Source organism: Hipposideros armiger, unplaced genomic scaffold, assembly GCF_001890085.2.
Source record: "Hipposideros armiger isolate ML-2016 unplaced genomic scaffold, ASM189008v1 scaffold_115, whole genome shotgun sequence".
Classification (NCBI taxonomy): Eukaryota; Metazoa; Chordata; class Mammalia; order Chiroptera; family Hipposideridae; genus Hipposideros; species Hipposideros armiger.
In genome coordinates this window covers 3410095-3426961 of record NW_017731465.1, presented here as the reverse complement: position 1 = coordinate 3426961, position 16867 = coordinate 3410095, and the positions used below count along the sequence as shown (strand labels likewise).

The 16867-nt window shown below is 38.9% G+C and overlaps 2 protein-coding genes across 2 annotated transcripts in view; one reads left to right on the top strand and one right to left on the bottom strand.

Moving 5' to 3' along the window:
* The first annotated feature begins 1110 nt into the window (after positions 1–1110).
* GNG5 (G protein subunit gamma 5) lies at positions 1111–12031 on the top strand. Its single transcript, XM_019647747.1, has 3 exons — positions 1111–1330; positions 4886–5029; positions 10806–12031. Exons 1-2 carry the CDS (start codon positions 1250–1252, stop codon positions 5009–5011), a joined length of 207 nt encoding a protein of 68 aa, XP_019503292.1. The 5' UTR covers positions 1111–1249; the 3' UTR covers positions 5012–5029; positions 10806–12031.
* The window catches only part of RPF1 (ribosome production factor 1 homolog), a 13745-nt gene continuing 8741 nt past the window's right edge, over positions 11864–16867 (bottom strand). Inside the window, exons 4-9 of the mRNA XM_019647746.1 lie at positions 16357–16452; positions 15613–15766; positions 13624–13706; positions 13041–13222; positions 12730–12856; positions 11864–12095 (exon numbers count right to left, since the gene is read on the bottom strand). Coding sequence (XP_019503291.1) covers positions 12054–12095; positions 12730–12856; positions 13041–13222; positions 13624–13706; positions 15613–15766; positions 16357–16452 — 684 coding nt within the window. The 3' untranslated portion in view covers positions 11864–12053. The remainder of the gene's footprint in view (positions 12096–12729; positions 12857–13040; positions 13223–13623; positions 13707–15612; positions 15767–16356; positions 16453–16867) is intronic.

Below are 16867 nucleotides of genomic sequence, written 5' to 3'. Positions count from 1 at the left end.
TAAGGGGTCACAGCATTAGGAAGGCTGAGAACCGCTGCCCTAGTGTATCCTAGTTATATCCATTGTATGAATTAAGTAAAATACTAAAGTACACTGTACATTTCTGTGAAATGATTTAAATTGTTTAGTAAATAAATTATAAAAGGTTTTGTTGACATAGAGCAAATTATACATGGAATTTTTCACTGTTCAAAAACTTGAAATGTATTGATGAAATTGTTCATATTTATAGAAAATATATACGTTAAAGGACTATCTCAACAGAATAGGGAACATCTGTCCTAAAAGCTGTGTGACCTAACAAACATTTCCGTGGGTGGAACATGCACTGGCTGAGCCTATTTTGCTTGGTGAGATCCAACTATCTCTGCAGAACAGCCCTTCGAGCATCAATTTCAAGCCGCGTTAAGTTGCAACTGAAATGCAAAAGACCCAACTTTCCCGAAACACAAAAAGACGGTTCATGTTTTGAACTAAAGGAAGCATTAATCTCCCAAATGAAATGGATACACGAGACAGGTGTAATCTTCAGCCAGCACCTTAGCTTCTTCATAACCTCTTCCAGAAAACCAGAAGGGAAGGGCGACAGGAGCCAAACCTTGAGAAGATCCTCTCTCCTCTAGCGAACCAGCGCCCCTGGTCCACGTGGCCTGGGTCGGTTACAGCGACCTCCGCGCCCTCCTTCGGCCTGGGGGTCTGACCCTGAGGAAGCGGGCTGCGGATGGGCCGCCCGTTGGACAGACTCGAGTCACTATGAGATGGGGTGCCACTGATTCGCGCCTGAACCTCTGCCGCCTGCCCTGTCGGGAAAACTGGATCCTCCGTGTCACCCCGTCTTTTATAGACTCCCTCAAGTGGCTGCCTTTCCCTCACCGGTCCCCTAGAGAGTCCCTCTCGGGCCTTGGCGGCCAGTGACAAGCTCTTTCCTTACTTCTCCCAAATCGGCTTCTCGGGAGAAGGAGAGAGGAGAGGCTGGGCGTCCTGCTGCCCCGCCCACCATTTGCCCCGCCCCTCCTTGCTCGCGTCTCCACTTCCCTCAGGCTCTGCTCCCGCCCCGGGGAGGAGCTGAAACAGCCAGCTGAGGAGGGCACGCATGCGCATCGAGGGTGGAGCCACTGGGCAAAGAACCGGAAACTTAGAGACAAAGTTCCGAGCCCCGCCCCTCGCCTCGCTGCCCCGCTGTCTGGCCCCGCGGACTCACGACCCACCGACCCACAACCGACTAATCGGCCAGGCTCTCTCGTGCGCCATGTCTGGTTCCTCTAGCGTCACCGCTATGAAGAAAGTGGTTCAACAGCTCCGGCTGGAAGCCGGGCTCAACCGCGTGAAGGTGAGCGGGGGCGGGCGGCCGAGGGGGAGGGGAAGGTATCCAGCCGCCGAGCTGGCTGGGGCGGGCGGGACTCGCTTCCCCTCGGGAGGACGCGCGCTGGGCGGCCGCGACCCGGGAGCAGCCAGCGTTGGAGACGCAGTGGCGCGGCTCGGCGCTGTGGTTCGGGGGGCCGGTGAGCGCGCCCTTCCGCCCCAGAACTTCCCAAAGCGGGCTGGCCCCTGGACTGCGCGGCGGCTTTCCGCATTCCGGCCCTTGTCTCGCGCTCCCTCCCTTCGCAGTCACTTCGCCGCTGGCCTAGCCCCCAGCCGCTCCTCCGCGCGCGGTCCGCACCCTTCGGCCAGCCTCCACCGTTTCCCGTCACTGGAGAGGGTTTTATCCGACTTGTGGTTTAGGACATATGTACTGTTTCTTTTCGTGTCAGAACTTTTCAGGCCCGCGCCTTTTAGTAGGTTCTTATTTCCAGCTCCTCTCACCCACCGAACACATACTTGAGAGCGAATTCTTGCATCACTTAACACTGTAGGTTAAAGAAGCATGTGTTTGAAGCGTCCGCGGTGTGTAGGTGTACAAACCTCGCATAAAGCGTGCGTTTCATACCTGTGCGTCCGTTTGCCGTGAACTGACCTTGGGGCTATCACTGGTCCGCATACCCGAGAAAGGGAATTGGGTGGACCAGTCGTATTTATTTTGGCGTCTGGTTAGCTTTGACCTTATGTTTGGTTATTTGGGGAAAAAGCCTTTTGTGTGTGTTGATATGACAACCTGACATTCAAGTGCTATTCCAAGTTTCTTGATTAAAAAAAAAAAATCGTTAAGTGAATTGACTTCTTTCTGGCGCAGGTCAGTTTACATGTTAAACACTTCTTATGATTAAAAAAAGAAACAGGAGAGAATATAAATCGTGTAACTCTGTTGAAAGAAGCAGCCAATTTTCAAGATGGTTTGATTCAGTACTCATCAGGCTAGTCTTGAGTTCTCCCTGAGATGTTTTGTGGAGATGGTCTCCCATTTACCTACTTCCTTAAATAGAAATGGGACCTAACTTAGTTATGCTCACTTCAGGAAGGAAGGGAAGTTCCCATCAGTCGTGGTGTGGGTTTCCCCTCTCTCCTGCCCTTTAAATGCTGCAGACTCCATTGCTGTTAGAATCTGGAACCTCATCTCACTGGTTTATGGTCAGTCTTGACTGGATTTAACTCCGAAATTTGAAATCATATATTGCTTTACCAACCATTACATTATCATTCAGGTGTGCCTTTATCCTGGATTGTAGTGGCCCAGGAAAGAAAAAAAATGCTGGTTGAAAGTAGTAAGTGTTAAGTAGGGGGTACTTAGCTCTAGTCTCTAAAGAAAATGAGATGTCCTCAGGCTGAAGTACTCTGAGGGCTTTATTATGAAAACCTTAGTTCCTCCAATAACTCCCCAGCATGCCTCCCTCCTATACTTAATACTTTAGGAGGCTTCTGGTTGGGATTATTAAAAGCCACCACAAATGACTTGGATTTAGTTGTCAATTTGTCTGATGCTAGGGCTGTAGGAGGCGGGGCAGGGTGTGTGTGTGTGGGGGGGGGGGGGGGGGGGGCACATCCGACCTTGGGACTTTAAATGAGCTTTTCTTTAGGTGAGTTGCAAAATGTGGTTAGTTTGATTTCATTTTGTGCATCTTTTTTTATCCATGACTGTGCTAGATGCCTTTTGGCGGGTGATATTTTATTTTAATCTTGTACAAATTTACTGTTTAAACCAAGCTTGAGTATTTATTGATAGACATTATCATAAATGCTTGACCAATTCTCCCATATGTATGGCGACATAAACTTTATTGCCAACCCAGGACACTTTTGAGAATGAAAGAGGACACTAATAATTATGCCAGGATTATAGGATTTCAAACTCCTGGCTGGTGATTATTACATTAGAGGCTAGCAGCTTTAGTTTTAGAGCCTTTGTCTCAGTGTTTTGCCCCACTGCTTGGAATTCTCACTGATGGTTACTTGGCTGGATTTCGTGTCATTGAGATCTCTTTAAATGTCATCTCCTCAGAGACACCTTCCTGTAGGTCAGATCTAACAAACCAGTTTTTTTCTGCAGAGCGCCTTGTCTGTCTTGTTCTCTGAGCTGTCAGCTCCATAAAAGCAGGGACCTGGCTGCTCTTAAGTATTCTGAGTGCCTAGAAGTATATTTGGCACATAGTTGTGCTTGAGAAGTTTGTGAAAGGGAGTTCAATTGCAGCTTACCTACACTTTAGACAGAAAATTAACAGGTACTTTACTGTATTCTTATTGCTGGTTAATGTGCATGAAATCAAGTTACAAATTGTGAAAAATGATACCACCCATTCCCCTACTTGAGCTCTATACCTTCTTTTTGGGGGAGCAGAATGGCCATTTGTCACAGTACTTGGTACTAGGTATGTTCAAACAACTTCTTTACACAGTTGCTAAATAAACCTATGGGAATCATTACCCTGGACTGTTGGAAAATAAGAGACTCTGAGAGCAGAATTTAGATTCATCTCAGGATAATGGATCCTTTTAACAGGTTAATGTCTGGGATACAGCTGTAAATCTGCAGGGTTTTTTGCTATAGAAAGAGTTTGTGATGCTCTTACCTCCCTTTCAAAGGACAGATACCCAGTTGGACTGGACAACTGCTTTCACCCTCCTTGGTGATAGTTAAAACTGAGAATAAATTATTTTTCCCATGTTCCTAAACCTCAATTCAAGACTTAGGATATTTTATTCATTTGGGGTATCTTTTAACCACTCATGTTCTACATCTGAACCATTCAGTTCATTGTTGTATCCTGCATCAGCTTACCAGAAGATATACACATAGATGTTTAAGTGATACAGTATGTAAATGAAATAACTATAAAGCCATATAAATTCCTTATATCCTGTTTGAGTGGCATTGCATACACAAATGAAAATTATTAAATCACATTTAAGGCAAATAATACAGTTCCTTAAAGGCTGCTCAGTGAAGTTGTTAAAATTAACTGAAGTTTGCTGTCAGCCTTTCAGTCACATGACACTTAGCAGAAAGCAGTTACTGTCCAGCTTTGTAACATTAAACAGCTGATGGTACATACCAAAACAGTGACCTGAATGGTTCAGATTTAGAACATTATGTTAATTAACAGTAGTGTTTTTCAAATAGTACTGCTTTCAGGACAAAGTAATAGTTTACTAAAATTTTAACACTTTTTGCTTAACCTCTAATATCCTGTTTACTTTTAGTAAACAAGATGTTGCCTACCCTCAAGGTTGCACTTGAACAAACTATTAATAAACTAGCAAGATGTGCTGTACTTTACAGATAAACGGAATTGTACTGTTTGCACCAAATTGTGTGAGGCTTTTAGTAAGAAAACTGGTCTTACTTACATGTAGTTTTAAGTAAAAGAGCTGTTATATGACTGTTGACCTTCAATTAGTATGTATCGTCCTTTGAGTTAGAAGTGTTCATTGCAGGTATTTTGAAAGATTTGAGAAAACTTTCCTTAAAATATTCTCACCACCTCCCTTCTTCCCCTCCCCTTTGTTATTATAGGTTTCCCAGGCAGCTGCAGATTTGAAACAATTCTGTCTGCAGAATGCTCAACATGACCCCCTGCTGACTGGAGTATTTTCAAGTACAAATCCCTTCAGACCCCAGAAAGTCTGCTCCTTTTTGTAGTGAAACTAATCTTTGGAGGTAAGTTTCTTCAGATTAAAACAACAAACTCCACATAGCAGAAATAACTCTGGTCTTTTTCTTTGTAGCACTTACAAGTTGACCAAGATCATCCCATGAACTTTGTTTTGGCACTTTGTTTCCCGACTTTTTGTTTTGTGAGGAAAGTTTTTTTGTTTTGTGAGGAAATACTGATTTGGTAGTTATGAAGGCTGATTGCTTCTATTTTACCATAAAGAGGTTTAAGTAGAGGATTTAATAACCATAAAGAGGATATAGGAGGATTACTGGAAAATTCCACTGCTGTGACAAGCCATGTTATTTTTTATAGCATTGGCCTAATGGTGTTATTTTAGGATCCCTAAATACTAGTTTGATAATTGAGTACCAGCACATATTTAGAGTTTTTTTAAATCTGCAATGTTTATGGAGATGGCCTTTAAAGTACTACCAATTGATTTGGATTAATTCTGATATTGTTCTAATAGAACCCAGATACAGGGCAGCATAGCAAAAGAATTAGGAGTTGTGAATGTAAGAGAAAATGAGATAGTTGAATCAACTGACTTCTGTATTTTAATATGCACCTTCCAAATCAAATGTCAATGTATGCAAAAACATATTAGTCCAAAAGAGATGTGACCAAGAACATGCAGTGGAAATAATTGAAAATGCAACCCAAGGGTGCTACCTTTTAAAAATCCATAGTACTATAATCAGAATGCAAACTCACTACTGTTGACCTGAGAACCAACCTTCAAGTAACAGTGCTTAAAAAAAACACACAACAAAACAAACAAGCCCTCTGTATGGCACACACCCTTTACAAACATTCTAACTCTTCAAAGTCCAGGAAGCTGCTTCCTAAAATACCATGTTACATAGTTGTGCCCTCCCTAATTAAGCTTTGTAGACTTGGGAGTGTCCAGGAAATCTGTATAAGTACAGATGTTTCCAGTAAATACAATGATTGGTTAAGAGTTTTGAAACACCAGGGGGAAAAACCCTTTAAGTAACAGGTTTTCCGTAAAGAAGTAATTCTTTTTTAATAGTCTAGCTCTTTCATATTTAATAGTTCTTTGCTTCTGAAAATATTCTTCATGCTAGCTTTTGGCAATTTCATATTTTTATAGCGTATTAAAGATATTTTTTAAACCTCTGTTCCAGTTGTATTCGCTTTACAAAATAGTTTTTCATTTTATATAAAATACTGATAAGATGCTGGCTTCTTAACTGGCTGTTAATAGTGTACATTTCATAGGAGTCTACAGATAAGTGTTTAAATGACTTGCTCAGCGTAATAAATATGACTGGAATAACAACCCAGATTTCAAAGTAAAATAATGGCTATTAATCCTGGCAGTATAATAAAACAGCTTTGTGGATATTAAGATTTGAAACATTTTGGAGCTAGGAAAACATTTTGAGGTAAAAGCCTTTCTTCTCAAATTTCACTGTATCTACAAATCACTTTGTTAAAAATCTAATTTTTAGAAGGCCTGTAATAAGGCCCTACAATCTGCATTTCTTTTAAGCTCCCAGGTCATACAGATGCTGGTGGCCCTAAGGCCTACAATGAGTGGCATGGATGCAGAGAACCTACATTTGAGTTTTTAAACTCATAGCTTTAAAAAACATATGGTTTATTTATAATTTTATAAGAAGCATAGGTAATTTAGCAACAGCTAGTACAAGGAAAATAGAAATTACCACGATCAGCATATCTAGAAACAACCATTGTTGGCAGATATTTCCTTTTAAGAGAAAAAAATTAGTTTTTTAAAAATGAGGATCATAGTATGTCATTTTTCATTTTGCTATTTAAGAACAATGAATTTTCTTATTTCATTTAACCCTACCAGACCTGAGGCCCTGAACCTAACTGTCCCCTATACCTGGGCTCCTGAGCATTAAAGAGAAAAAACCAACATGATACAGAAAAGTGTTAGTTACATGCAAACAAGTGGTTAGAATAAGATGGAACTTGGAGACATTATAGAAAATAGGTTTACCTTTCATCTAGCGCCAATATTCCACCTTTGTGTGCCAATCCACCCATTAGGATGAGCCTTGTTTCACACAGAGGTACTTCTTGCAAAGTGAGCACCAGATGTTGCTCTTCACTTTCTTGCATGGATTGTCTTTGTAAGGCACTCCAGGATTTTGCTTGTTGTACCTGGAGTGCTTTTCCATGCACACAACACAGATATGATTAGACGATGTCCCAGGGGGAATCTCTGGAAAATGACTGCCTGGGGTCATCCATTGAGGGCAGGGTTCCTTTTGTGGGTGGCCGTGGGCTGATATCCTGTATCCACCAATAAGTTGCAGGCACAGTTTCTGAATATATCTGGTGAAATAAACTGGCTTTTTTGAAGCAGCTTGCTGCTTTCAAGCATACAAGATATAAGAATTAAAACTGGCCCACATAAAAAATTTTATGAAAAGCTGCCGGGGCCAGCGGTAATGACGAGACCGGTGAAGGCGGGTCATCTGGTCATTTTTGTCACAGCCATCCATATATTTATTATAGTCCTTTACCAGCTGTGGCATCTGTATTTCTTGCACACTGCCATCTTTATTTCTTCTGTTTATCACTACATTTTGGGCTGGATTGTGGTAGTTCGAAATAGATGTGATGGGCTTTCTATCCTGCCAAACTAAACATGTTACACTTTCTTGACATAGATAGCGACTGTCACCCCTAGCAAGTTTTTTTACACTTTTCAGTGACTTAGGAAACTGCTTCTTGTTTTGCTGCAGGGTTCCCACAATTCCTGTGTGTAATTCTGACAGTGCATATTTAGCAAGGGTTACAGAGTTGTAGAACCTGTACATGACAAGCACATGAGATTTCTTTTCCATTGCACACGAGGTCAGCAGACGAACAACTGTATTTCCTGCTGCGCCCAAGTCTTTTATAGGCATTGGTGCAGCACTAGTGTAGATTTCTACATTCAAAATGTAGCCAGTCTCACCTTCACAGAGAAGGAAAGACTTGATGCCCACTTTGTGGGCTTATCCTTGATATACTGCTTGAGGGCCAAGCGGTTTTTTGTCGAAATCATCCCTTCATCTAGGCTCAAATGTTGCTTTGGCAGATAGAAGTGGAGAAACTTGGGGAGCAGACTTTCCAAGAAAGGCCTAACTTTATATATTCTATCTGTCTTATCGATATCTGTGTCTTCCTCATCAATTATGTGTAAAAAATTCCAAAGGGCCAAGAATGTGTCTCGAGTCATAACATTTCGAAATCCGGGAGTCAACCCAACAAAGTCAGAGCCCTCATTTGTCAAATAATCCTGATAGCTGGGCTTTATACATAAGTATTCCATATAGATCTTCAGTCCAAGAAAAGCCTTCATTTCTTCCACTGTGGCATGTTTGAAATTTTTGGCATTGTAGGAGTTGGGCTTTGCTATATGCAATTGATGGGCCCGGAGGTTGGTTTTCTCTGTCAAATTTTGCTAGAAAGTACATCCAAAAACAAGGATAAAGTCAGTCGGTTCACTCTCCTCTGTGATAGATCCAGGAATGTTCACTGGGCCTTTTCCATCCTCATTGAAATTCAGATCTGTATTTGGTGATACAAAATTCCTTGTCCAACCTTCATCACCACCTAGATCTCCCCCATCAGCTGTTTGAGGGACACACCCCCCTTCTCTTACTATCGATCTAGCTCTAGATCTATAAGGTTCAAGATTCTCATCACTCGAGCTCTCACTGTCTGTGTCACTTGAACTGGAAACATTCTTGATGAAATTCTGACTCCTCAGTCTGAATCAACCAAAGTATCAATCACCTGTTGGACTGTGATAAGCCAAGACCTACTTCACTTTCCTGTTGAAGTGCTTGGTTCATCAGCCGCTCGTTTCATTGTGAATTTTCAGAATTTTTTCACGTCAAACCACACAAAGTCAATTCAAACACATGGGGGCAGACATTTGCAATGGCTAACCATGAGGTTTGACCATGATTGGTTGGTTATTTTTAGTTTGTGACGCATTTTTTTCACGTACTAGGCAAAGTACCGAAAATTAGGTACAGCGGTATAGCGGCAGATTCGGAAATTACCGAAAAATCGGTAGTGGTCTGGTAGGGTTAACATTATTTGTAAATGAGATGTTCACTGATTGTACTGTAACTTATATTTTATTGAATATGAAGTCTCCAAATTTGAGGCTACACTGAAGTGAATATCTTGGTATCTGTATGTATACTTTACGTCTCTATTTCTTTAAGATACATTTCTAGAAGTAAAATTATTCAAGAATGACATTTAAAATTTCATAACATTAGTCTTACTTTCAACTTAGCTATTCTACCTGAAGCTTGAGAGTGCTTTTTGCTGAGCCCTGGCCAAACAGACCTCAGCGTATTTGCCATTTTCTACCTGTCTTGTTTTTTGTAATTTGCACTGATTCAAATGTGAGGTTAAACATTTTTTTCCACCATTGTTTATGCCTCTTGAACATTTTTGTTAATTTTCAAATAAGTATAAAGATGAACCGTGTATCTATCATCCTGAATTAAATGGTATAGCTTGTTAATTTTTAAAAATAAAATCTGTATTTTTTCTACCTTTCCACATAGGTAACTTATTCTGAAGTCGGTATGCTCGTTTTTACTTTTTACAACATATATTTTTTGTAGTTTTAAAACATAGCTGTTATTTTTTTAAGGCATAACCCATTTTATTTTTAAGATTTTTAAAATTTTTATTGGGGAACTGGGGGGATGGGAACAGTGCTGGGGAATTTGGGGAAGGGGAACAGACAAGTTGCTGTCATCTTGCTCTTCAGTCTAGTTGTGGAGGACGCTGCCCCACTGGCCCACCCAAGTTGGCACCATTACTGCGCTCTTCCCAGGCGAGGCACACCAGTCGCTGGCTTCTGGACGGCTGCTCACGGCGGCTGCTGGCCGCTCACGCTGGCTGCTGGCTACACACGGTAGCCGATGGCAACCCACTGCCACAGGGGCTGCAGCCCACGCCGTCGCCGGTGACCCACGGCAGCCCAGCTGTGCAGGTCGAGCCGCCGTTCAGCATCCCAGCTGCGGAGGGCAGCGTCACTGGCCCTCATATGTGGGATCTGAACCGGGGCCCTCTGGCGTCCCAAGCCAGATCCTAATCATTGCGCCACTCGGCCGGCCCCATAATCCATTATTTTTGAGATTTATGTTGATTCATGTAGATTTATTTAATCATTTTAATAGCTGCATAGTATTCCATCATGTATAATAAACCTTACTTACCCATTCCCCTGTTGAATTGTTAGGCTATTTCCAGTTCTTTGCTGTTAAAACACTGCAATAGTTAATGTCCTATACACATTTCCTTTTGTGTATAGGTTTATATAAGTAAATAGTAGTGTTTGTATAGGTTTGTATCTTCTACATTAGTAGATATTGCTAAACTATTCTCTGCAATACTCCTGTTCATTTTCTAGGGGTGTTCAGATTTTTCTCAACTTGAAGAAATTAAGATACAGAGTGTATTTTGACAATGGTATTGGCAAGTTAATCTTTAAATCTATTTATTTATAAACCATAATTTATATACTTCAGAATGCTTGTGAAAATTAAAGTTACATTTTATACCATAGTCATTTCCTATTCTCTCTCATTTTTTCCTAGAAACCCTGTGATGTCCTTTTTAAATAGATTTAGCTTAATTGAAAGTACTTTATAAACTGACATTCATTCAAATGCCCTAAAAGTAGTCCAGGCTGTACTGCTATTTAGAAAGAAACTATTGTTCTTTGACACTACCCTAATTCCCTATATTTTTCCATTTCAGGTTTCTAAACCGCTTTTCATGAACCAGTGAATATTCAAAGGAGAACTAAATCGGATGCCTGTACAAAAAGCGTATCTCTATAACATGTGCCATACTATATACATACTTCTGCTTTTGTCAGTCCTTAACATCTACCTCTCTGAATTTTCATGAATTTCTATTTCATAAGGGAAATTATTTTATATACACTGGTAGCAGCATACAATAAAATACTTAGTATTAAGTGGTTTTTTTTTCTCCTTAATTACTGGTATTAAATACACTATTTGTTTTGAACACCTAAGATAAACGGCAATTTTCCCTTTGTCCTATGGGTTAAGTTTTAAGTGTTTATTCTACCAATTCTTTCCACACACTTTATGCCAAACACTTGCAAAACTGCTAGAGAAATAAATGTAAGTTGCCAACTTTCATTCTTTTAAGGGTCAGGAGGAGGCTGCTAGTAATACTAGTTTCTATTTATGAGTTATTTACAGGGTTAACTTTGTTTTAATAAGTATTTCTGATAAACTCCTTTGTAGGGGTTTTATCATTACACTTAAAAGTTACTTCATAACCGATGGCTCTTTTAATAAATATAGTAGAGAAAAAGAGTAGATGTAAGAATTCCATTAGAAGACTTGAGACAATTCTTGAATGGAATATATAATACAATGTAATGAGGTACAAAGTAGCCAGAAAAAAGGAACCAAAGATAAACTTCAGTAATTTGCAACTTTGGTTTAAGTTCTTGGGAAACTATTTTACTTTAAAATCTTTACCCTTCTGAAAGGCTTAAGGGAATGTTAAAACATCCCAGAAACCTGTCCTCCAATCATTCAGGAAATGGAGTTAAAAACTATGTGCCAAGATTAATATGGTAGAAAACCAGTGGGTTGGTTCCACCGTAATCTACCAAGCACTTTTTCTCTAGAAAAATACAAAGTATTTTTCTCTAGCCCACGTGTTCCATGAAGGTGCAAATAGGATTGTTAGTTTGAATCTTGATTCCAACTTAAATTATTCACAATTACCCAAAATAAAAGAACTAAATTTTAGGAAACTGAAATTGCAACTTCTAAACTCTTACCAAAATGACTTTTATTTGTATTTCCTAGAAATAGTGAGTGGCAATTCATGGCATTTGGTAATCTGTCCAGACATGAAAGATTTATGAAATCAGTAAATGATATTTTGAAAAGGGTCTTCTATCACAAATTCAAGATAAACCTGTTCAGTAAAATCCAGTACTATTCCTTTAGTTTTTCTTTATAAATGGAATTTTCTTCTACTTGTATCCATTTCCCGGGGCTGAAAGGGGAAAAAAAAGTTAGTAAACAATCTGGGTAACAATGCAAAAGACTGGGTTTGTCTGAAGACTGAATAGTCCATCTTTAGGTCAAATGTAAAAGGTATTAGAAGTTACGAATCAAATATATGTATGTGTGTAACATATATAATTTTAAAGTAAAAAGCACACTTAAAGTGAATAACTGTACTAGGTAGAAAAGAATATATTTTAAAATATTGAAGTTCTCATTTATGACTTAAGATGATCATCTCCCAACTTGTACAAAAGTTTCATAGTAATAGTTTTCCAGCATGCACCAGAATCAGGGTAACAGGCTCATAAACAGATTGCTGGGTCCCACTCCCTTAAGTTGCAGATTCAGTAGGTATGTGTCCCAGCAATTTTCCATTTTAACAAGTCCTAGGTGATGCTACTGGTCCCACTTTGATAACCACTGATCTTTAGCATAGTTCAAACGAACCAGGATTAATCACCAGACCAAACACCACATCAGCGAATGATTCTGTCTAGTTCATGGGGGAAGAAATTCAGAAGCCTAACTTAAGATATAAACACTCAAATCTTAAAATACAGGTTTCCTTCTCTTTACTTACTTTTAAAATCACTGAATGACTTCTCAGAGTCAGCACATACCTTATGGACCCATTCATATTCTCCATATTTAGAATCAAAGGTTCCTTTCTGAAGAGACCTTAATTTTAAGGTAAAACGTGGTCCAAGTTCCTGAATTCCCACTTTCTTTTCATTCTTGAATATGTATCTTCAAAGATAACAAAAGTTATGGAAATTAGTCTGCATAAACCCAACTGTTATTTAACATTATGACAGTTCAAAAGATAATTTCTCATCTATAATACTTGTCACAATACATTAGAAAACAGGTTATGTTAAAAATGTATTTCATGATTGAAGTCAAAGTCCAAGGAATAAAAGTATTTCCTCACCTGTGAAATCTGAAGAAGATATAATCCCGTTGATTGTGAAATGTGGCAACCTGCCTTCCAATAAACTGAGGATTATGGGGAAAGAGAGATGCAAACATCCGTCCAATAGAATGACCCAGCCGTGTTGTAAAATTATTCAGAATTATTTCAGGTATGTGTTCTGTAGGGTCTTTGCCTCTTCTCTACAAAAATGATAATCACAATAATGAATTAAGTTAATTGGCAAAACTATTAACTCATTGCAATTTTAAGTTTTATAATTTATATGACAAATTTGAAAAATTGAAAGTTAATGACAACAGATGGCTTGTCAAATCCATAAAATAAGATGTATTTAAAGGTATTTTAATATGCCGTGGATGCACCAAAAAAGTCTTACTAGGAAAGTAACGTTTCATAGTAATGAAGGCTGTTACTGCCTGTCCATCGTAATTCAATTATGACAGTTTTAGAAAACTGTCAGTAGATAAAACTATTGCTTTAATCAGGATAGCTAATGCCATTATTAAATCCAATCAGTTACAGCATCTACTTAAGCAAATACTATGAGACCAAAGCCAATCAAGGAATGCATAAAACTTACCTTAATTTCTTTACGAAGACGAACACTGCTCATTTTAAAATGAGCTGTTGGGCCACTTGGCAAGTGACTCAATATTAATCCATCTGTTCATAAAGCTAAGAACATACTGAACTCTGTAATCTGTACCTTAAATTGTTTAAATAATTGGTCCTCTGTATGCCTACAGGCTCCTAAAATCTGTAGCTAGGCAAATAGGTGGGTGCATGTATTCCTCTAGGTTAATGGAAATTTTTTAAGATATGCCAAACTCAAGACAAAAAAGGCAACCCAAATCTTTCAGAAAAACAGATTAACTTATTGTTCCTTTTCTCTCCACAATATAAATAGCTCATTTTCACTCTTAATAGGGTATTTGAGCATTCTACTAAAGTGAACTAATGTCGACTGTAGCAGGAATGGTAAGACAGAACGGGTTTCTAGAATAACTAGCATTGTAAACAATACAAGTTTACCTCCATGTTAGAGACCTTATAACACTGAAAATGCACCCTTTCAAATGTTTGTATATGTGTTTGTAAGGTTAGGATATTCTGTCAACTTTGAATATCATCCCACAGAGATTCCTAAACTCTCTTAAAATCAGTTATTAGTGTTTCTCAAGAGATAAGCTCTTCCTCTTGGGACCACTGTACCACAAAATAAAATCAACTAATAACCATTTACTGATTGTCTACCATAAACAGAAAATAGTGCCAGACAGTCTAAACTACGATTAAAATATAAGACACCTACCTACTCAGCAGGGTTAGCAGCAGCCCAGGGCTTTAAAAATCCTGGATGCAGCAAACTTAAGATCTACTACGTATACAACATTCCTTAAATCTCTGTTCAACTTGATTCTTTCAAATACTGAACCTTAAAAGGAGACCAGAATCTGCACACACTAAGAGTTTTACAAAACATCCCGCCATCTTTAACAATGGGATCAACACACTCCCATGCAGAGTAGAAGCTATGGTTATCTTCAATTTCCTCCTCTCCCACCGAATCCTATTGTTTTTCATAAGTTCCTCACTTCTACATCTCTCCCTTACTGTTATTGTCTTAGTTGAGGTCTTTCAGATTTTTCCATCGAGATTATTGAAACAGTATCATGGTTGTTTGGACCTCTTCACCATTTCAGGTACATCTAATACAGACTAAATCAAGTCTGGATTCAGGCCTTGGTTCTATGAGTAATAAGCTATGGGACTTGGCTGTGTCATTGTATCTGTACCAGTTTTTCATGTGCTAAGTGAAAAACTAGATATCCTGAGTCTTAACAGCTGTAGTTAATTTCAAGCCACTCTCAACTGCCAACTCATCTACAGAATAAAGACATGAGTATGGCACTCATGTGGCTCCAAACTGCTATTTCTAACCGGTATCCCCTAATGTCTCCCCATGCCGTTTCCTAACTGTTAGGCACTGACACAATCTCTCATACACCACCCACATTAATCCTATCATGTATTTTTTGCCCATGCTATTTCAAATACCTGCAATATTTTACTCATCCATTAAGGCTCACTTCAAATGTCACCACTTTTTACAGTCAATATTAAGTTCTAAATCTCAGTTCTTACTATAGCACTTGTCACTTATTTGAGTTATAGTCATGTAAATTCTTTCTAATTAATCTTAGCTCTTAGAAGATAGATCTGTTTCTGACAGATACTAAACATTTTTAATTCTTTCCTTTTTTCCCAAAGATTCACCACAAGTTCAACCTCATGAGGCACAGCCAAATGTATTTCTGCAACATTTACACATTGAGAAAAATCATAAAATCTTAAGGAGGTTAAGATAGGTAAAGGTCATTTCTTACAACCTAAATCAACACTTGAATCCTTTCTAGAACATTCCCACTAAATTGTGGTTTGTGTAGAAAGCAAACTACAAAATCCAAACATCAGTTCCTAAGTATACCTGCATTGTACAAAAAGGCTTATATTATTGCTTATCTCTTAAACCATGCAAAATAGGAGTCCTTTAAAAAACAAAGGATACTTGGTGTTTTACGATCTTCATTAATAACGATCAGATCCGTGAAATCCCTTGAGATGCACTGTGGAATAATTTTTTTCAGAGCCAGTCCTCTTCTGTAATAAACATGTGAGTTTGGTATAACTGTGGAGAGCTGTTCACAGAGTCGTACTGTTCTCTGTAAAACAGGATAACAAAAACCCTCAAAAGTGAAAATAAAAATCTCGTGATAACATATTTACAAGGAAAGGAGTAATGATTATTATAACATAATATTGTTAATAGACAGCAAGGCTAGGGAAAGAATGAAATCTGAATAGTGTTTCATCCTTTACCAAAGGCTGATAATCCTAAAAGCAGTGGTTCTCAACTGGGGGTGATTCTGCTCCACCAGGGGACCTTTGGCAATGTCTGGAAACATTTTTGGTGATTATGACTGGGGTTGGGGGCTGGCTGGTACTAATATTCAGTGGATAGAGGCCAGGGATATCTGCTAAATATCCTATAATGAACAGGACAATCCCATAACAAAAAATTACCCAGCCTAAAATGTTAATAGTGTTGAGGTCAAGAAACCCTATCCTGAAGAATCATGCTTAGTGAACCTATATTGCATCACCAGTATTACATTTTATTTAGCTTATTCACAGGCAGCATCTAAGGCAATTACTAATAATTTAACTCTTCTGAACAGAATTCCTTTAAATAGTATAAGAAATAAAAGGAAATTAGGAATTCAAGAACTATACTAATTAATATATTTATTACCCCATGAGGTCTATCTGATGTTGTGATGAGAATCTTCGGAGAAGTTTGTCTGTTGAAGTAAGAAGCAAATTCATCTGTAGCTTCATCAAAAGCAACCTGAGAACAGAAAGAGATAATTTTACATCAAATATGCTACTGGACCAGGATTTTTGAAGTAGTTCTAGAAGGATTAAATGGCAGTGATTACCTAGCTGGTAGATTGAAAGAAGGCCTCGGAATAAGTTGGCTAATTTCCTTTCTATAGAATACAAGTATAAAACTGGAAAAAAATGGTCAAAAACAATTTCAGGACATAAACTGAGATGCATTTATTCTTTAAAAATGGCTATAGCTATAGCCAAGAGGATCAGGAATCTTGCCAGGAGCTATTCCATTTTCCCCATCAACTTGGTGAAAATAGTAACGTTACCATCTTCAGGTCTGATGGTAGGCAAGAAACAGCAATCTTGAATCCAGAGGTGGTGGACTCAATTCAGGGAGGGAGGGAGGGGGAGAAGGAAGGAGGGAGGAA

Excerpts from the sequence above, each read along its gene's own strand:
- GNG5 (XM_019647747.1), top strand. The coding sequence starts at position 1,250 with ATGTCTGGTTCCTCTAGCGTCACCGCTATGAAGAAAGTGGTTCAACAG. Across the intron at positions 1,331-4,885 it reads CCGGGCTCAACCGCGTGAAG|GTTTCCCAGGCAGCTGCAGA; the intron begins GTGAGCGGGGGC and ends TTGTTATTATAG.